The following is a 21329-nucleotide window of genomic DNA, read 5'->3' as shown; positions in this document are numbered from 1 at the left end:
ATGTTACTAACATGCAGTAGTAGACTACTGTAATTTGCATATAAATCCCCAGTAAAGGAATCATTATTTACTGTTTCAGTGACATTAAATGGTTGATCTTTATACAGTACCTGGTCCTCAATGGCACCTAAAGCAAGGGACACCTCAGCCAGCTGCATGGAGATCTCTGATGGCAGAATGGTGTAGAGGTCCAGGTACTTGCTCTGCTGCTGCTCAGCAATTTTATCCACATTCTGGCGGTAGGTGATGACATCACCATGTACAACCTGTGCATAAGAAATATAATAATCCAACACAGATATATACGCTTTTTTATCAAATCGAGCCATCTAGAAGCATATTTGTGTCCGTCTATGGTGGCAAATTTTTCACACGAATTGACCAATCAACCTGTACATGTATTGTGTGGGACCGGCAGGAACAGATATTGGAACAAATGTATGTGTGCCTACCAGGCTGCAACACCAACTGCACAGTACACCATCAAAAATCACTATGAACTAGAAAAAGTGCCCTTCCGGGCACAGGTCTCCACCAGGTTATCCACAGATCCGTGCAGTTAGAGGTAAAAACACTTTTCGGCCAGTTATAGCGCCACCTTGAGGCTGAGTTGAAATTGTTCATGTGGCATTTCGTCCTCGGCCTAGTGGGAATGTGGGTGCACAATTTCACGGAAATCACGCGATGTGTTCATGATTTGCAGCATTTTGTTTGAAACTGAGCACTCCTGTGAACTTTGGAAGCCAATCTTAACCAATCAGGATGGAGTCTGATAAATCTGAAAGACCCTTTTCGTTGAATGGCTCTAGAGAGACTGTGTACCAATTTGCGTGATGTTTGGACAAAATCTGTATGTGTACTGTGCAAAAACTTGTTTTGCACAAAGTGGCCTCCTGGTGGCGCTATAACAGGCTGTTCTGGAAAGTTTGGGGCAGAGGTTCATCGTTGGCATCCAGGGAGTGTGTGTGCAAAATATGGCATCGACCGGGTTAACGGTGGCCGAGATTAGCTGTTCACGGACACACGGACACACGGACACACACACGGACGGACACGCGGACGGACGGAGTGCAAAACATACTCTCCCCACATGCCTTCGGCCTGGTGGAGACAATAATGTGTGCATTCAAACCTGTAATAAATCTGATCTTTACGACTCGGACTGACTATCCACAGTTATAGGCGACAAAGACTTGAGTACTTGACTTTTTCAATTGAACCAAAGTCGTTTTTGATTAAATCTTTCACTGGTATATTTTTTAATAACCATTTCACATAAGTTTTGTTGTTGTTACGGGCGTAATAATCTCAGCGCTAGGAACCCGGAGCATTAGTTTTGGAGCGCCGGCTATGTCCGTGTTTTTGTTTAGAACTGAATTCATTGAATTGTAGTTCCAACAGAACAGTTGTCAACAACAAAAACACAAAAATGGATGTTAAACCGTGGGACTTTGACGTATACTAGTTTCATGGTGCCGCTCGCCCAAAATAGCGGATTTACAAGCTCACAACATATCAAGCGACACCATCGTACAACAAAATATAAACCAATTTAGATAGGACAACATAGCCTTACCTCCAGTTCTTGTAGCAGAGCATCAATGTCTGGGGTGGGGTTGAGGAGAAGCTCTCTGGTCTGCTGGATCCAGGCTTTTACAACACTGAGGTCCTTCTCTACATCCTCTCTGTCCCTGAGCTCATGGCCTGTCTGGGCACGCTTGGTCCTGGACTGTGTCAGAAGGCTGGATGGAAACAAGCAAAACGCTGAACTCAGTATCCTAGACTATAAAATAATTTAAAATGACAGAATTAGACATGGGTCAAATATTTGTAATTTGTAAATTGTTTGTTTCTTTTTTCTTTTTTCATCTCCTTTAGGCATTTTTTGGTGGTTTACCAAATTAGACCATTTTAGGTAGAATCTGTTAACCATTGACTTCACACATCACATTATTGGATGATTGGCCAACCATGTTCACAAAAAAATAAAATAATAATAATAATAATAATAAAAAGATATGAGAAAACATAGCAAACATTATTGATATGAATATGCTGTGATGAGACCAGGGCAAGGCATGTGCAGTATCTATTGCACAAACCAATTAGAAATACAGCAATATTGCCCAGCTATGCTAGAGGCATTGTAAATATTAGATTTTATTATAGACATATTAGATCCATTTCCTTGAATTGTATAAGCTGAGCCAATCAGGGGTCAAAACAAACATCAAGTTCTCATTAACAACAAGTCGTTTTTTTATACTGTAAGTTAATTTGTCATTACCTTTCCAGTTGGTCTTGTACAACTCGGATCTCTTTCAGACTGGGCAGCTCATCCTGCTCATTGGTTGGTGAAGGCACTTCCACGTCGTGCAGCAGGCTGAGGGCATACTGCCGTAGCAGCGTGAGGGAGGAGAGCTCTCGCTCGATGTCCTGGCTGAGCAGGTCGTGTTGGTCCAGCAGGGACTGCAGGGTGGCTTTGGAGGCCTTCTCCACAGCCGTGTCAGGGACACGACTCTGTAGCTCATCAGACACGTCTCCCAGCTTCACCATCTTGGCAATAAAAAATAATGAACCACATGGCATCACTGTTTGTGTGGGTGAACATTTGGTGAAAGTAGAAGATCTACAATGTGTAGCGAGCTTGCAGATCTGCTATTTTCAAAATAGTATTCTAGTAGACTTTTGTCCATAATGTGTCTAACACTAAACAATACAATGCGTTTTGAACTAGCAACTGGTGCCCACAGCCCTCCCAAGAGACACAGACTGGTTTCTGAACTGCCCACAGCCCTCCCATGAGACACAAACTGGTTTGTGAACTGCCCACAGCCCTCCTATGAGACACAGACTGGTTTGTGAACTGCCCACAGCCCTCCCATGAGACACCGACTGGTTTGTGAACTGCCCACAGCCCTCCCATGAGACACCGACTGGTTTGTGAACTGCCCACAGCCCTCCCATGAGACACAGACTGGTTTGTGAACTGCCCACAGCCCTCCTATGAGACACAGATTGAATAGAAATTTTTTATCATGATTATTACTGAGGACCTATTATATGAAGATAGGTTGAACAGTGGTGAAGTGGTCCTTTAAGGGTAACTGTTGTATAATCGCAATATTACAACTTTAGAGTCGTGATGTACAGTCATTAATGACACGTCTATGATGTAATTAATTACACTTTTTTGATGTAATTAATTACACGTCTATGATGTCATTAATGACACAGCTATGATGTCATTGACACGTCATGAAAGGAACAGGGACTGAAGATCTCCATATATGGGCATATTGGTATGCTGATATGCGGGCATGTATTGATGACATCAGAGATCATATGGGCATGTATTGATGACATCAGAGATCATATGGGCATGTATTGACGACATCAGAGATCATATGGGCATGTATTGTTGACATCAGACATCTCCATATATGGGCATGTATTGTTGACATCAGAGCTCTCCATAAATGGGCATATCAGTCCGATTGGCAGTGTGCTGATGTCATGTGATGTCACACCACAGCTCTGGTCACTCTATATAAGCTGAAAGACAGGCAGGCCTGACAGAGAGACAGGCAGGCAGGCAGGCTGACATGTTTCACTACACAGTGTCCAGAATCAAAGGACCAGAGGTTCCAGAGAATACGTGCAGAGGTGCTGCCGTAGCGATCGGACATGAAGTTTACGCCTTTCCTGATTGGAACGACTCAAGTACTAGGAACTATTCTGATCCCATGGCTGTGTACGTCTTCAACAGAGTGTCTCTATGCTGGACAAAGTTGTCTCCAGTGACGACTGGAAAAAGAGAGGTTCCCTCCTGGCGCTTCAACCACACAGCTGTGCTGGTAGGAGAGATCGTCTACATCTGGGGAGGGTTTCAGCAAACTGGTCAAGGACATTTCATACGTCTCTGCAACGGGCTTTATGCATTTGATGTCGACGCCCACACATGGTCCAAACCCAGGGTTTCTGGGGCTGATCCAGGGGGGAGGGCAAACCACTCAGCCTGTGTGTTGGAGAAGGTCATGTACATTCATGGAGGATGGACCCGTGGTGGACAAGTCAATGACATCTACAAGTTGGACACCGCCACAATGGTCTGGACTTTAATTAACACCAGAGGAACTCCTTCACTTGCTACATCAAATCACTCTGCCACCATCATCGGGACAAAGATGTTTGTATTTGGGGGCTACAGGTGGGACCCGGTTGAGTACTACAACACCATCAGAGTGTTTGACACAGAGACCAACCACTGGACGGTCACACCTTCTACACAGCCTCTTCCAGAAACACGCAGTAATCATTCAGCCTTTACCTACAATGGAGAGCTGTACATATTTGGTGGTGAGAACAAATCTCGGCATATGAATGATGTGTGGAAATTCAATCCAGATACTTTCTCCTGGAAGGAGGTTAAGCCCAAGGGGAACAGCCCATCAAGGATGTGTTCTTGCTGCTGTTGCATTGTGGGAGATCGTATCATCCTCTATGAAGACTGTGGCCTGTTCATCTTAGACTTGAGTCCTAGTCTGAAGACCTTATGCAAGCTGGCAGTTATTCAGTACGATCTGGATCAGTCTGAACTCCCACACAACATCAGGTGGGAACTGGAAGCAGTTGAAAGAAATCAACTGCCCGTAAGAAAGAAAATAAGGAGGGAAAGCAGGAAACGGATCTGAGAACGTTCACAAAGTTTTACAAATATTCACAAAATGTAAAAGAATATTCACAAAATGTAAAAGAATATTCACAAAATGTAAAAGAATATTTACAAAATGTTTAAAAATATTCACAAAATGTAGAAAAAAAAAAAAATGTTAAAGAATATTCACAAAATGTTAAATAATATTCACTGACCATGTAACTTGTTCAGGTAGATCTGTCACAAATACACAAAGCAGATTATATGAATCCCGTTCCCGAACTCCCGTTTCGTTTAGCCTTCGCAGTTGAGTAATAAGTCTCATTGTAAATTGAAACAGTCGAATCCCATCTCGCTTGCTGATTAGCAGAAATGGGAATTCAAAAATATATTTAAGATATTTAAAGACATCTGAACGTAAATCACAAGATGATGACAGTTTCCTGTCACAACCTTTGCAATTTGGTGAAAGTCTGGAAGAGAGTTGAGAGACTAAGGGAAATCAGACTGGACCCCTATTTAGGTTTCTTTTTTGTGGACTGTAAGTGGGTGGCGTGCGTTTAGCTGGATGTGCCCCGCCGCCCAAACACCAACATGGTACATGGATGTCTCGTATGGTGTTGGAGAATCCCCCTCATCTGGCTTTACCAGCACCAAAGAGAAACCACACTGGGCTCTTGCATATTGTTCATAGCACACGATATTGAAACTGAAAGCTGTGAAGAGAGGAGAGATAATGTTTAAAAGGATAATTAAGTGGGGAAGGGGAGGGAGCGTACCGTAAATTCTGAAGGGGAAAAACAGGGTGACCTCACCATTAACATTTGGGCTGAGGCCAAAAGGGAGGATTTTAGCACTTCATATGGTACCAACTGCCAGGCTGAGGCTTATAAAAGTAGGTACTGTATAGTACAAAATAAATAATTCGTATCAAAGACTAATATTGGATTTGCTTATTTCTTTTGATGTTTTATGGCAAAAAAAAATTAAGACATACAAGTTGCAACACAGGCCTGGTGTCGGTTGACAAACTCTCATGTGTTCTGTGTAGTACAGTACCTTCTCTCTGAAGGTCCTCCATTCCTGTGCCGTGTCTTCTAGGACCCTCTCCTGTCCCCGTGCCACACTGCGCAGACGCGTCCAGCGCTGCCACACAGTGGTCATGGAGCGGCTGATAGTGGCCTTGCTGGCATCACTCCCTACCAGCTCCAGCTGGGCGGCCTGCTCCTCTAAACCACTCAGCTTCTCCTGGAAGCCATTCACCAGTGACACAAGAGACTGTGGAGCGCAAAGAAGAAGAAAAAGAGAACACGTTAAAACGTTAAAGAAGTATTTGAGGCATGTCTTTACATGCTTATTGGGTTTTTGAAACTAAACAAATGTGACTTTTCTAGTGCTATTGCAATCAATGTTTTGCCCATTCATCCTAAATAACTGAGCTTTCTGCATTTTTGTCCATTTCTTCATACAAATTTAAAACCATGCCACCATGTGATGACTACATAATGTAGTCCATAATAATGTTATTATTAAAATGAACGCATTGGCCTCCCATACTCTATGGCTGCACAGCCTCTCCTCTGCCTCCTGGCTTGTGGCTGCCTTTGCAGTGGAGAACTCGGTCAGCTTCTTTTCTGCCTCATTCATCAGCTCAATGACAGTCTGCCTGGCATCCTGGTACGACTTCCACTGGGCCACGCAGCTGGAGACAATACAGCATTATGTTAGTGAAAGTGAACAACTGTCTGTTAACACTTCTGTCTGAATTTGAATTTAAAAAACAAAAACAAACAAACAAACAAACAAAAAAGGTTCACATATGACTGTTTTACAGGCAAACAGGCCTTTTCTATATTAAAAGGCTTAGCCGATAACATAACTATTGCATAGATTAGCCAATAGTCATCTTTCTTATTCTCCCTCTACCTGTGCAGGACATCGTGGTGACACTGGAGCTGGTCTCGGACCTCCACACCTCTCTGTTGTGCCGACTCTACACTGAGTCTGAGCTGCTCTTTAGCCATGGGTTTGACCAGTTTCTCCAGCTGTGGCGGCACGGCCTGCAGCTCCTCCAGGTGGATGAGGAACTCCTGCTCAGTGCCCATGATGTCCTCCTGCTGCCGGACGCACTCCTCATAGTTCTCCACGTCTACGCCCAGGCTGGCCTGCTGCAAGAAGGACACAGCGTCCTCCAGCCACTCGCAGGCTGACTGCATCCTGTAGTGGTACGTCTGGCACAGAACAAGTGCCTGCTCCAATGTGATCTGGACAATGAGATATAAATAATATGAAAGGGATTTATACATCAAATGAAAGCTATTAATGAATACGTGATGAACATTAGCAATCAAATATCATACCATCAAAGTGTTTTATGGTGCCACACATTGTGGGCTTTTAGATCGGATATTTTTGTTATTTGTCGTATGAGTATAACGCTTAAGTGTGTCAAGTCCAACAAATAAAAATAATGTCTCCTAGTAATATTGCTGCAGAGAAATATTTACAACCATTTTCACAATACGTACTGTACGTTCACATGGAAGCCCACATACAGACTACACAGCAGACAATACAACACACACTAAATGCAAAACATTTAAAAGAGCACGGCATAACAGTATGATCAATATGAGGACATCTCACCTGTTTGGAAGTCAGGGCTTTTTGAACATCTGCCTGCAACTTTGCCATCTCCTCCAGACTCGTATCCACATGGGCCGGGACATGCTCGTTGGCACTGATGTATTTCTGCTTCTCCCTGCTGCTCAGGGCAGCCACGATCCTCAGCATGGACTGCACCTCCTCTTGCATGATTTGCTGCTTCCGGATCTCCTCCTGAACCTTCTCCACCCGCACGTCCACAATCACGGCACAGCTGAGATCGTCCCTGACTTGCTGCAGCCAGTCCAGCGTTCTCTTCATCTCCGTCTCAAAGTCTTTACTCTGGACAAACCTGTTCTCGCACTCTTCAATCAGCTCTCCCACAGCAGCTTGCAGGGACCGAAGTTCCTCCTGCCACAACACCACCTGATCCTTGGATGCGTTGTGAGCCGTCTGGTCCACACGGGGAGCTAGGGTGTCCATCTGCTCCATCAGCCTGGACAGGTGAGAGTCGGCACTCTGAAGACTGCCTGCCAGCGTGTGGTAGTTCTTCAGCCTTTCCTCAGCCGATTGGGTTTCTGCACTGACTTTAACTAGCTGCTCTTTAGTGGCCTTCAGCTCTGACTGGACTTGCATGCCCATGGCCTTCTGGTCCTCAAATGACTCCAAGGTGTCCTCCAGGTGCTCGACTTTCTGCTCTACCAGCCTCTTGAGGCCGTTGTAGAGGGCGACGAGTTGGGTCATCTCCTCTGGGCGCCAGGGTTGACCGGTGCTACGGAAACCCTCTTTCTTCTGGTTCAGTTCACTCACAGCCAGACCCAGCCTGCTGAGATCTGCCTGAATTCTTTTGTAATCACTCTGCATACTGACAACCTCTTCTGTCTGCAGGCCAACGGGCTGAGATCCTAGATCATTGAATTGTTCCTCCAACTCTTTCAGTGCTTTATGAGTGACATCTATGAAAGAAGCATACTCCTTCCTTGCTAGAATAGCCTGTTGGATTTTCTCCTGTTTTTCTTTGGCCAGTGCTAATATGCTGTTGTATTGCTGGGGGAGAGTATTGAGTTTTTCATCCAAGTAGCAGTGGTCCACTTCATTCAGAGTCGGCAGGATCTCCTGGCCAGCTCTCTGGACAATGAGGAGGAGGTTCTCATATTCAATCGCCTGCTCTATGATTAGTTGATACTTCAGCAGCTGCACTTCCAATTCTGCATCGCCATTCATGAGGTTGATTTCAGGGAATGTGATAATATCGGCTTGTTTCAACCACTGGCATGTTTTTTCCAAGTCTGTCTTGAAGTACTTTCGGGACACAAGCACCTTTTCTAGCTCCTGTAGCCTTTGGCCGCACCTGTGCAGTGTTTTCTCAAAGATCGTCTGCAATTCCTGCAATTTTGTTAGTATTTCATTCTTTTCATCCTCACTGGCATCCCTCATTAGGTCCCTCCCTTGAGACCACAGGGAGTTCAACTCGCTCTGATAGGCCTTTAGACTACTCTGGATATTCCTACATGTTCGCACCTGTTTAGCCAAGTCATCTGGTAACAGAGCAATGTACTCCTCTGCCTGAGCCTTCTTCTCGTTCTGCTGGACCCAGTTGATGGACTGACCAACGGCCATCAGGAACTGTGTCCTCTCCGTGAACGCCTTGCTGAGGTGCTTCCTGCGCTGCGATACCTTCACACTCAGAGTCTCCACCTCCAGCTGGGTGTCTGCGATCAGGAGCTGCAGACGCTGCCTTTCGTTGAGGCCGAGGTGAGCCAGCACCCTGTCGGCGTCATTCATAGCCTGGGCTAAAAGGAGCTGCTTGGCCTCCAGTTCACTGCAGATGCTCAGGTGGTCGAACAGGAAGCTCTGAGCCAGTTCCGGTGGAGGGCTCATCTTCATGGCCTCAGACAGCGCCGGCTGCTGCTCCTCCGCCCAGTCGCGAGCCTCTTTCAGACGAGCCTCCACCAGGGCCATATCCTCCAGGGTCATCACCGAATCTTGGATCTTCCTTTCGATCAGGCTTTGCAGCTGGGACCAGCGCTGCTCAAAGTGACTTATTTGTTCCTTGACAAGCTCTTTGTCATCCAAGTTCAAATGCTGGATGACTTTCTGTCGCTGGTCCTTTAAATCCTCAAGAGTTCCTCTTTGGTCTTGAAGAACTACTGCAAGTTTCCTTAGTGCCTCCAGGTGCTCAGATGAACTTTCAGCATCCGTTCTATGGCACAAGAAAGAAAAGACAGTCATATAATTGTGAATTCAATGGGAGTTGTATAGTATTTTTGACCGATGAACATAAAATTATGGGAGAACTTGACATTATGGATTAGAACTCAAGAGAAGCCTTTTGAATGCCATGACAAATCACATTATTTTGTTGTATACACTGTATTACTGTATGACTAAACATCTATCAACTTGAACATTACAGCCCCACCTTGCCAGGTTGTCCCACTCTTTGGAGACCTGTTCGAACAGAGCCTCCATGGCGGTGATACAATCGTGATACTCCTTGGCCCTCAGCAAGTCCTCCTCTCTCTGAGCCAGCAGTTTGTTGACATGGTCAACAAGACCTAGCCAAGAGTTGCTCAGACGGCCTATCTCTGCATGCTCCGGTGAGTCCTGGCCACCTGTCAGTCTGCTTACACTTTCTGTCATTTTGGTGAGGACACTCTGTTTTGACTGCAGCTGTTGACTGAATTCCTGTGGCGGTAAACAGATTGGATTGGATTGAATTCAATGATGGTAAATACTATAGCCAGTGTGCTGGCATGCAGGCACTACCCCACCAAAATAAATGTGTTTATTTTATCTAGAGTAAATCAGAGCCATTAACACTTATTGTGCATGTAAACATAATTACTACTGAAGGTGATACTAAATCGAAATGTACTGTACCAGCAGGAGACCATATATATATATATATATATATATATATATATATATATATATATAATTATTACTACTGTACCTTGGCCTGTGACAGCATGTTGTGAGCTATCTTGGTCTCCAGCTCGGCAGGCCTCCTAGAGAAGCTGAGAAGCTGCTGCTCCATATCCTGGAACAAACTGGAGAGCTCGTGCTTCTGTTCTTTGATCTCTCTCCAGCCTTCAGACAGTTCCTGGGCAGTAGACATCCTTTCCTCTATCTGGGGAGAAGATAGACCTTTTAACCATCTTCTACAGTCTCCAGGCTCATTCTTACCATCACATGGAAGATGCATACTTAGTTTAGACTAGTCATGGGTTAAGGTTAGGTTTAGGTGTGCTGCCCCGTGGGAGGTTAGGTTTAGGGTGAGCAACCCATAATACAAGGAAATGTAGGCCCTCCAGCACTCACAATGTATTTCATATTATTCAAAATAAGCTCTTCATAAAGAAATACACAAATTAATTACTGGTCTTTGCTAGCTGCCACCATTGTGTAGAGCATGTATACTTGTTAAGAGTTAATTTCTGCCCGAGCCTGACCTGGCCCTACCCGGTCCGAAAATGTATGCTAATTGATCAGGCCGTGTGGACCGGGCTGTGAAAATTGTTTTATCTAATAATAATATTATGAATATTCATAATAATAATCCTGTTGACTGTGTATTGTGTAATTAATTATGAACAGCAGCGCTGTCCATGTGGTGCTGCGTTACAGTGACGGATTGGGTTTTTAATAGGAGAGGCTACGGCAGCAGAGAAAAGTTGCTTCTGCCGCTGGCTTGCTGCCTGATTTACTTGCTGCATTGTGGGTTCGTATTGTAGATCTGCTGCTGTGTTCGGTGTTGTCAAAGTATGAGCTACAGGCAGCAGCACCCAGCGAAAGGCAAGACAGTCAGGGGGAGAGAGAGGAAGCGGTTGCAGAATAAGGTGTGAAGACGAGGATTTAACATGTGTGCGCGCACACACACACACACACACACACACACACACACACACACACACACACACACACACACACACACAACGGTGAATGATATGATGAACAGGGAGTAAATGCATACGGTACTGACCGTGATTTTGACTCTCTGGACCTCACCAGCTGTGACTCTCACAGCCTCATCAGTCAGGTCACAAACGGAACACACCAGGTCCAGGTAGGTACTGGCCTGCTCCTGGAGGGCCCTATAATGTTTCACCTGTACATGGAGAAAGTAACGGATCAATCATTGGTAAAGCCACAGATTAAGCTTACATGTCTCTATGAAAATCTTAAGGTTCTATACCCAAATTAGCCTATTTCTACGGAATAAAGAGAATACACTTTGTACTGTCCATACTGTATGTTAATTTGACAAAAACAATTTGTGTATAACTAGTTGTGATTCAGAATAATCCATTCCACCTTTCTTTAAGACCCAAAACAAACAAAGACAAACTTGTACAATGCAAAAAAGTCTTCATCTTTGTTTAAAACTTTATGAAATGTTTAAAACAATGTTCAGAATTGGTTGGAAACTACTGTCTTAACAGATGGAGTCATACCATTCCAATGCTCCCAGACAGTATAAAAAGGGGCGTGCTGGCATTCATCTGGTCATTTACCTGCTTGAGTGCTTCCTGGAGCCCTGACGGCGGCTGGTCGTTCAACTCATCGTACACCGTGGAGAGCCATGTCTGGCACTGCTGGAGTGTGTCCTGGTGGCTCACGTGTTTCTGCAGTTCACGATCCAGGCTCTGGTACACCTGGGGAATCAGTTACAAGTTGGATGAATATCCTGTCATGAAATGATGAATCACGGTGCAAGATTTTCAGTGCACTGGATTTTAATAATATATCATTAAACAAGTATCAGATGTGCTGCTTTTAACAACGTGTTTTGCATCTTTAAGAACTTATAAACCTATATACTTTGTTGATCGAATTCAGTCAGGGGTCTATGCCCCCTCTTTTATTTTCCCCTCTACACTAAATCAATTTCCGTAAACTATCAGATCTACAAGCTCACAATGTGGTCTGACACATTGTAAGCTTGTAGATCTGCTTTATAGATCTGAGCTTGGAGATCTGCTTATAGATCACAGCTGTATTATACTACAATTATGTAAAGTAGAGGTAGAATGTGTCCCCTTTTCACAAACCATGTCTGTTTGTTGCATCGCATCCCACGTTTTTCACTCTGTTACTGTATTCTCAGTATTCTGTACACCCCCCTGTGTGCATGCATGTAAACCATGCACATACAAGGTTAGATTTTAGCAGAGAATGTTACTGAATTAAGTCAAATTATTGTTATGAACAATGAACATGCATAGTATCAAGTATATTGGAAGTATTGTAATTGCATGTGCAATCTATACAATGTACCTAACAAATAAAGTAAAGGTGTACTGTACAGAAATATTTATTATGTAGAAGTTATGTAGAATAGAATAATAATAATAGAATATAATAGAATAATACAGACAGTTAAAACTAATTATTTACTGTATTTATTCAAGACATTATGGTAAATTTGCTTTGCTCCCCCAGTAAATACATCTGATCAAAACGGATTAAACTGATGAGTTCTGCCAATCAGCAAGCTATATAATGTTTGCGTACATTGCGTAGAGTAATTTGATTTAAAGTCGGACAGATGTACAAGACTGCAAAGACAAAATGAATGTGGGGTGGGAGGCGGGCATCACATTTCTCCGCAATGTCAGCGCTTCCACTGCAGAGTGTATGATGGAAGCATTTGTAAATTGTGTGAGTCTACAGTCTCACACGACTCAGACGACTCAGACGACACTGTGTGTGATGTACATCTCTAAAGCGTTGTTGTGTGACTCACACGCTGTGCAGTGCTGCAGATGGCAGAGTAGCTGTCTCTGGTTCCCTGTTGGTGAGCCTGGACCTGCTGCGTAATCTTGGCTTGCACTTGGCCTGTGCAACTTGCTACGAGATCCTCTCCTTTCTGGTTTAGACTGGTCAGACGTTCTTCGAAACTGGATATCTCCTCCATTATGGCCTGAGGGAAAAAAGGTTTAATTATTCTTCTGAGAAATAATGTATCTATAACTAAAGAAAAAATAAACGGCTATTAAAAACAGGTTTGTTGAAGTCCTACTGTCCTCTCTAAACTGTCCTACTGTCCTCTCTAAAGGTTTGTTGAAGTCCTACTGACCTCTCTAAACACGATTAAATACTATTTTATTCACAACTGTCTCCCCCTGACACTCAGGCACAAATTACAGGCACCAGAAATGTATTAAAATTAATGTTACATAGTATGACTTAAAATAAGTAATTGGCCTTCTAATTGACATGTGGGATTGGTCACCTTATGTCGAGCCAGTTGCTGAGTGGCCATCTCCATACTGCTGGTCTGCATGGAGTCAGAGGTAACCAGTCTACTGGACATCTGCAGGAGCCACTTCTCCACCTCCTGAATCTCACTGTTATAAACCTCGTGTTCTTTCACCCACTCCACAAGGCTCTGGACCTGGGTCTGCAGGATAACAGAGATGATCCACCTCAGACATTATTGTACTACAGCAACACACTCATCACGACAGGTAGGGAGGGCATTTTGCCAACGGACCAGGTAAGCAGAGCTCTGTTGCGTTCCACTGAATTCATACCTTAGCTGCTATGCAAAGGTCCTGATAGTCCATCTGCAGTTTGCTCATGTTGTCACTGATGGTGGGGTCCCGCACTATGTTGAGCAGGGCCTCCCCTTTCTCGATGACAGATTTCACCGCTGACTCGTGAGACTGTGCTGTCTGCTGGATGGTCTACATTATGTACAAAAATCATTTCACTTAGGGTGACGGTTTTACGATTTAGGTGTATTGTCAAACAGTGAACATTATATAAGTTTTGTTATATTTTATAGATCATGTTTTGAAAGTATTGTGTTGTATAACAACCAATCATGTTTTATTATATAGTTCTGTACTCTAATTATTGTAATGTATTGTAGACATTAGCTCTGTACCATAACACTGTACTCTATTTCTATCTTATCACAACATAATATATTGGATTGTGTAACCCAAAATCCTATTGTGTTATCCCATAATGTGTCTTATATTGATATATACTGTACCGCCAATCAGTGAAAATTGTAAACATAACACAAGGAGAAATAAATATTCAGATTACAGTCCAATAAACTACCTTGTACTTGGCAAGCTGAGCCTTCTTCTGGTAGAGTTCAGCTTTGGGCTCTACGGTCGATGCTAAAAGGTTTTTGGTCTCTGCGACCCACTGTGCCTGGGTCTTATATTTGTCCAGGAAGTCTTTGCACAGTGAGATGCACTTCTCTAGGGAGCTGTGCTCCGTGCGCAGAGCCCCTGTCAAGAATTCCAGCTGGTCGAGGCGGGCGTCCACCTCTTCTTTGAGCTGCTCTGCCTCAGGCTCCTCTAGGAAAGTCATGGCCCGCTTTGTCTTCTCCCTCATGGTTTTCAGGAAGGTGTGGCCTTGCTCCAAATCAGCTTGCAGAGCCTCAAATGCATAGAAAGTGCTATTAATGAGGGCCAATAAATCAGTTACAGCCAACTAAGGGTCATGTATTTGTAGATTGGCTATCCCACATCCAAGTGTGACCCCACTGTGTAATCAAGTGTAACCAAGTGTAAGACTTTTAGGGCTGTATTTTGCGTGTCTTAAGTACCAGGTCTTATTCCCTAACTTGAGTAAACTAAAGACCTGGAGGCGTGATCAATGCTCTTTGGCCACTCAGAATAGCCAAATGGCATTGATCACGCCTCCAGGTCTTTATTTTACTCAAGTTAGGGAATAAGACCTGGTACTTAAGACACGCAAAATACAGCCCTTAGTGTCATTACAGCAATGTTACACAAACGTTATAGAAAATATTACTACTCCACATTATAATACTGACTGAATCCACCTCTAAGTGTCATGGTGAATTATATGTGATATAGAATACAATATGAGGCAATAGCTTCCTATTGTTGCGAACGCAGTGAGCCACTTACTATGACAGCAAGGGCTGAATGTCTGTGTGTGTGTGTGTGTGTCACGCTGTTACACCACCGGCCCGCCACCAGAGGGCGCAGCTGTAGCACACACACACACACACACACACACACACACACACACACACACACACACACACACACACACACACACACACAGGGCGCAGCTGTAGCACACACACACACACACACACACACACACACACACACACACACACACACACACACACAACCACACACACACGAGCTGCGTTCGCTTCACGCGTTTGCGCGTCTTACTTGTATCCTAACATGTCATAATCATATGATATTTTATCGTATCATGTCATACTGAATAATATATGCTTTTACAATAATGATGCAATATTTATCCACATTTTACCCAGGTTTTTTCAACTGGAGAATCATACCTCCAGTTTTTTCATCTTCCTGTCCATGGCCATGCGGTCTACTATATCAATGCTGATTGCCACGGTGCTAAAGTTGTTCTGTGCAGTGCTTAGCCAGTCTGAGAAAGTGCTGAAAATATTCTGGGCTTCTTCAATACATGACAATTCTTCCTGCAGCTGTTTGTTGGTCTCCTGATGAGAAGAAGAACACATATATTGAAACTAGAAAGGGGCGCTCCACAGGCTGGGAGGCCTAACGAGGGCTGTGTAAGTCGTCGGTTGCAGTCGTCAGGATCCAAGGAAGATGCAGGGGGAAATAGCCTATCTATTGAAGTTAGGCTATTTACTATATCTATCATGATAATAATTTCATAAATGAACAGTTTTGTGTATTTCAATGCATGAGTATGTATACACAAGTGTATCATATAAGGTATATTGTCAAAATGCATATGCATGAACATATTTGTCTGTCAAAAGGAGAAAACAAAATAAACCTTAGAGCTTACAATATGATACACGTTAACTGTGTGTCTGTGTTGTGTATCCATGGTTGTTACCATTAAATGTAAAAGTAGAGCATGGTAGCGTGCGGTGATCTGGGTGGCTCTGGAGCAGATCCGGCTGCTGATATGGGTTTCATCCAGAACCTGCTGAGCCAAAATGCTCAGACCTTCCATCTCCTCCTGATACACCAGAACCTCCTCCTGCCAGCTCTAAAAATGAAAATAATCGAATTAGAATTAAGTGGTAGGCCGCCCCTTGAACAAACGTCTGGGTTTCCGAGGCTACCCCTTGAATAATAGCTTAACCACTCTATATCTAATAATCAACGGAGCATCATCAGTCAACTTTCTAACACACGCAGGATCTGACAAGAGCTCAGTGTTCGATTTACACCTTGGCTTTCAGGGGAACTCTTATCGAGTGAGGTTACTGTTTTTGTTGTTATTGTTTTTTGTTCTCCGCTGAGAAATAAACTGCATTTTATACATAGAATCTAGACAATAATGTTGCATCTTCAACAGAAAGTTGTGTTGAATCGGTTGACAATGTCAAGTGAAACTTGACGAAAAAGTCACGAGAACCACTGCTGACCTTGATCAGCTCCAGCTGGGCCTCTTTAGTGGCAGCGTTGGACCGCCGGTGGTTACGCAGCTGCCCCTTGGTCTCCATGCCCTTGAGCCAGCTGTCTAGTCGCTGGAACTTCTGCTCTATCTGTCGGAGCTTTGCCAGAGCACTGTTAAGCTGCGCCCGGGTGTCGCTGAGCCGGGCCTGGTACAGCTTCCAGTCCTGCTGCACGGTCTCCAGGGCCCGGTCCTCGATCTGGGGCACCCCCCGGGGAATGACCAGCTCTCGGCTGACCTGCAGGGTGTTGAGCAGTGCCTGGCCCTCCGTACAGTGAAGTTGGAGTTCCTGAGAGAAAGGGGTTATCAGTATTTTGTATTCTGTGTATTATGGGAACTCCAGTGCTGCTGCATAATGCTATAATAAACTTAAATAATGCTCTGCATAAACTCCTCAGTGTTCATTTATCTGTAAACCATTTGGTTATATTTGTACACTCTGAGTAAAATTATTTTTACAGTATGATCAATACATTCATCTACAAAGAAGCTTGTTGGACCTGTAGCTTCTGGAGTGTCTCCTCCAGTGTGTCAACATCTCCCTCCAGCTGGGTGTAGCAACTCAGCTTCTCCTGGTCTTCCTCCAGCCAGTCCTCAAATGCATGTAGACCACGCTGGTACTCCTGATGGGCCTTCACCAACTCTTCTGCCTTCCCTACGGCTCTCTGGAGAGTAAAAGTACATGTATTCATAGGACAAACATAACACACACATACTGTAATGATTTAAGTTAACACAAGTTTTGACATTGTGTTGCGGTCTGGTATGGTGATGAAACAATCTGTAAAATCAAATCGAAAATAGCAGCTCTACAAGCTCATAGATGGGCTATTCTATTTTTTTATGGGGGGGGGGGGGGGGGGGCTTGTTCTGTTGCTATGATGTAGCTTATCACCATGGCATTGTCTTTGGCTGTATTATATCGCTCCTGCAGGTCTTGAAGCTCCAGCTGAGTGACATAGTGCTCTGCCATACTGTCACTCTTGGTAGTGATGGTGTCCAACAGTGTGCTGTGGCTGAGCACTTCTTCATACAACAGCTGAAAAATACCACAGAAGAACAACATCTTCCATTACTTAGTTTCTTGTTTCTGTCAGACCTGGGCTAAATTGTATTTACTATAATTAAATATTAATATAATTCAAACTGTGAACCTCTGTCAACCATTGTATTGCACTAATGCACTAAACTCGAGTCACATGGTACTCCAAACTGATTAAATCAAATGATGATTAATTCCCCATAATATTTGGCCACGTTTAACCTCTGCTTGCTGCAAATGACCATGTGAGATGATGGCAGTACCTTGGCTTTGCCCAGATTGGCGGTTTTATCTCTCATTTCGGAGCACTGTTTGTCAGTAGGATCCAGGCTGTCTTCTACTCGCTCCACCCATGCCACAAACTGACGCACATCCTCTTGGTAGCTGGTCCATTGAGAGAGAGAACCCTCCAGCTGGCTGTGAACACACAGAATACAGCAACACAGTTACTCACTGATCTGACTGACCCCCTGAGATTGGAGGCTATGGTGTAACGTTGATTGGTTTGTTGATTTGTATTCACTATTGGCATAAACTCCCTCCTCAATCAACCTCAGGTCTGTGATATGACGTTTGCCTCTAATAATAAAAATGATGGGGAGGGTGTATTACTGGAGAGGAGAAGAACAAGGACATTGTCTTTGATTCTCTTATTGTATCAACAAACATGTTAACTGTCCATTTGAATACAGAAATACCAAAATAATTAAAACAACTCCACTCTGCTACTTACATAGAACAGAATCATTTTCATATGGTGGGTGGACTGGATGAGATGGTGTGTAATTAACTGTAATGGTCACATGGGAAGTGCTGAATGATTAGCGACTGCCACACAACAAGTAAACGTTCTCCAGCTGGGGTGGCTGTGGTATGTGGAAGTTGATTTATAGTGGTTACTTTTCTACATGCCTCATTCTTATGATCGCTCTACTTTGTTGTACAAGAGTGACACAAAAGTAGAAAAGGTAGCAGATCTACAAGCTCACGTGTCGTATAGGAAATTTGGTAAGTGTGTGTGCTTTATAAATATTGAACCAATGAAAAGTATTAACAAGAGCTTGTAATTAATTAATAACTACAGTGGATCCACTGGAACACAGCTTATTTTTTCCATTTCCTGAAAAGTAACAATTTTGGACATTTAAGGTTTCCACCTGAATGATAATGGTAATTTATACAGTATAGTCCCTTGGTGTAAAACCAAATGGTTCAGTTGATACAGTATATCTCCACTTTTACAACTGAAGAGGACATTTTCAGTTGGGGAAATGAAACATGTATTAAAATGTTGTGGTTTAGTGAGTGTTCTATAAATAGAACAATCCATAATGAAAATGAGGACAGTTCTGTAAAGATGGGTTCCAGGTGGACAGACAACTCCATCAGTAAGTCTCAATAGTGGAAGAAGAATGACCTTTTGCATTGTATGGAAGCCGAGAGGAGGGCGTCCCAGGAATCCCTTAGGTCCTGGATGTGTTTACAGACCACAGGCACTCCTTCAGCTGAGGTGTTTCTCTGGACCGACTCTCCTCTGGTTATCAACATCTTCAGCTGAATCTCCTTCTCCTGGCGAGCAGTCAGTAAGGCCTAGTGCATGGAAACACACACTTAATATACATATACACAAATGCACACACACAAAAGTTTATTTTTTGGAAAAGTAACAGCAATCCACTAGACTAGCCTATACCTCCAGTTTGATCATCCTGCTGTCTAGAACGTTCTTATCCGCAGTAGGAGAGCAGTAGGTCTGCAGCATGTGGCTGGTGTCAGCCACCCAGTTCTGCAGCTCCTTTAGCCCCTGAGAGAACAGCTGGTGCTCAGCGACAATGCGGTCGATTCTTGAAGCCTTCTCCTACAGAGCCACAAAGCAGGCAAAAACCAGGATGTTACCATCTGATGAAGCATTGAATGGTGTAATTTGATGAACAATTCAACCTGATATTGACAAACAAAAGTACAATATTTACACTAAATATCTAGTACAGTCAGCTAAATTACTAGGATACTAGAATTACTACATTGAGACAGAGTCTCAATGTAGATTCTGTAGTAATCCTAACAATTTTATTAACAGTACTGTTGCACAAAGATGCTTAAGCACACCAAGTCCGGCCTAATAAAATAAAATATTGGCACTTTGGCTATTAGCGTGTGTGGCCACTTTCTTGTTTTTTCAAGATTCCCTCATTAACAGTACTGTTAACAGACAGAGCTCGTCTCTGTATGCATGAGTCACTACAACTGTAACACTGGTATGTGCAGTACTGTAATAATACTATCTAAAACATGGCTTTTCTGAATATGAGTCAATGATAAATGTGTGCCATTGCATATGTTTGGTGCTGCTTAAGTGCTGCTTGGTGAATTACATACTGTATATATGCCAAATGTGTGAACATACACTCTTATCAAAACCCTCTGAAGTCATGATTTATAAGCTACAATAAGCAATGTTGACATGGCATTCTCTTCTAAAGACAGAAACGTAGATATCAGGGCATAGCCTCATCCACTGTAATGTCTCAGTCTCCTTCTTCCAGCACTACCACCCGGTACTGTAGGTAAACTGGTAGCCAAGTGTTACTGTACCTTGGTCAGGTTGGTTAAAGCTAGGTACTGAGCGGAGAGCTGCGAGACACGGTGAACAAAGCCCTTTCCGGCCGCGTGCTCATCCCACAGCAGTTGAGCCTTCTCTTTCAGCCTGCTCAGCTGAACCTCCAGAGAATCTAACTCCTCTAGCACAGACTGGAAGAGCAACAAGCAGGTTATCACAGAACAAGCAAGTTATCACAGATGCATGCAAGCTAAAACAGAGACAGAAACAAGGCAGTTAACTTTAGACACTTAGATTGGCAACAAACAGATGGCAACGAAAAGAAAATCTGTCCCATGTTATGGTGAAAAGAAGCCTGGTGTCTACAAAGGCTGTTGGTAGTTGTGAAAAGCAATCAAGGTTTCAAATATAGCAGGTGAAGCATTGAGCAGGTTCTATGAAGAATATTAGCTACAAATAGCTTGAGAATGTTTAGATTTAAACAGCGTTAAAAGTAGCAAGATGAGCAAACAAGATGGCAGGAGCACTGGAGCAGACAGGTAAGCCATCAGTGGTTAGGACTGGAGTGGACTACAGTAGCTGCATAGCTTTTGAAAACAGCACCTAACCCTACTACACTAATGATTGGGACTCTCTGTAGCAGAGCTGGAATGGTGAGCTTCTGTTGTGACGGCGGTACAGTGCCAACTGCCAATGGTACTATTACGCTGGCTGGTGAATAGTTCTTCATGGAGCAGGGTGATGGAAGCCCACTGGTCCATGGCCACCAGTACCTGTAGTTTATGCAGCTCCTGCTTCTTGGCTGTGAGGTCATGGAGCCGTGCGCTGCTCTCCTTCACAGCCAGCTCTGTTGCATTCAACCAATCCTGAAGAGGCTCAGCGCTCGCCTCAAAGTCTCTCATTTGACACAGGAGGTTCTAGAAGATATACATTAAATAGTTATTACTTGTGTAGATAGCGCTATTATTAGTATTGTTTGCTGCAAAGCCATGACCTATTTGTCTGCTCGTCATTGATACTGCCTACTTGTCAATTGGCTAGGTTTATGA

General features: G+C 43.6%; 1 protein-coding gene across 4 annotated transcripts in view; it reads right to left on the bottom strand.

The window, feature by feature from the left end:
- syne1b (spectrin repeat containing, nuclear envelope 1b) overlaps positions 1-21329 on the bottom strand; it is a 125314-nt gene that overhangs the window by 51585 nt on the left and 52400 nt on the right. For 3 of the 4 annotated variants that reach the window (XM_083792256.1, XM_083792257.1, XM_083792258.1), the window contains exons 32-55: positions 21054-21197; positions 19414-19578; positions 19138-19310; positions 17984-18137; positions 17574-17717; positions 17179-17343; positions 16650-16967; positions 16112-16267; positions 15573-15743; positions 14339-14665; positions 13801-13953; positions 13500-13667; positions 13011-13187; positions 11779-11919; positions 11247-11372; positions 10218-10394; positions 9684-9949; positions 7304-9464; positions 6584-6921; positions 6215-6359; positions 5717-5935; positions 2288-2556; positions 1577-1742; positions 111-266 (exon numbers count right to left, since the gene is read on the bottom strand). In XM_083792256.1, the coding sequence (XP_083648382.1) occupies positions 111-266; positions 1577-1742; positions 2288-2556; positions 5717-5935; positions 6215-6359; positions 6584-6921; positions 7304-9464; positions 9684-9949; positions 10218-10394; positions 11247-11372; positions 11779-11919; positions 13011-13187; positions 13500-13667; positions 13801-13953; positions 14339-14665; positions 15573-15743; positions 16112-16267; positions 16650-16967; positions 17179-17343; positions 17574-17717; positions 17984-18137; positions 19138-19310; positions 19414-19578; positions 21054-21197 (6579 nt within the window). Of the gene's footprint in view, positions 1-110; positions 267-1576; positions 1743-2287; positions 2557-5716; positions 5936-6214; positions 6360-6583; positions 6922-7303; positions 9465-9683; positions 9950-10217; positions 10395-11246; positions 11373-11778; positions 11920-13010; positions 13188-13499; positions 13668-13800; positions 13954-14338; positions 14666-15572; positions 15744-16111; positions 16268-16649; positions 16968-17178; positions 17344-17573; positions 17718-17983; positions 18138-19137; positions 19311-19413; positions 19579-20315; positions 20472-21053; positions 21198-21329 lie in introns of all 4 variants that reach the window. The other variant, XM_083792259.1, reaches the window with a different exon arrangement.

The sequence above is a fragment of the Protomyctophum parallelum genome, assembly GCF_964188405.1.
Source record: "Protomyctophum parallelum genome assembly, chromosome: 20".
Classification (NCBI taxonomy): domain Eukaryota; kingdom Metazoa; phylum Chordata; class Actinopteri; order Myctophiformes; family Myctophidae; genus Protomyctophum; species Protomyctophum parallelum.
Note: the sequence above shows the minus strand (reverse complement) of the source record. Positions and strands in the feature narration are given on the sequence as shown.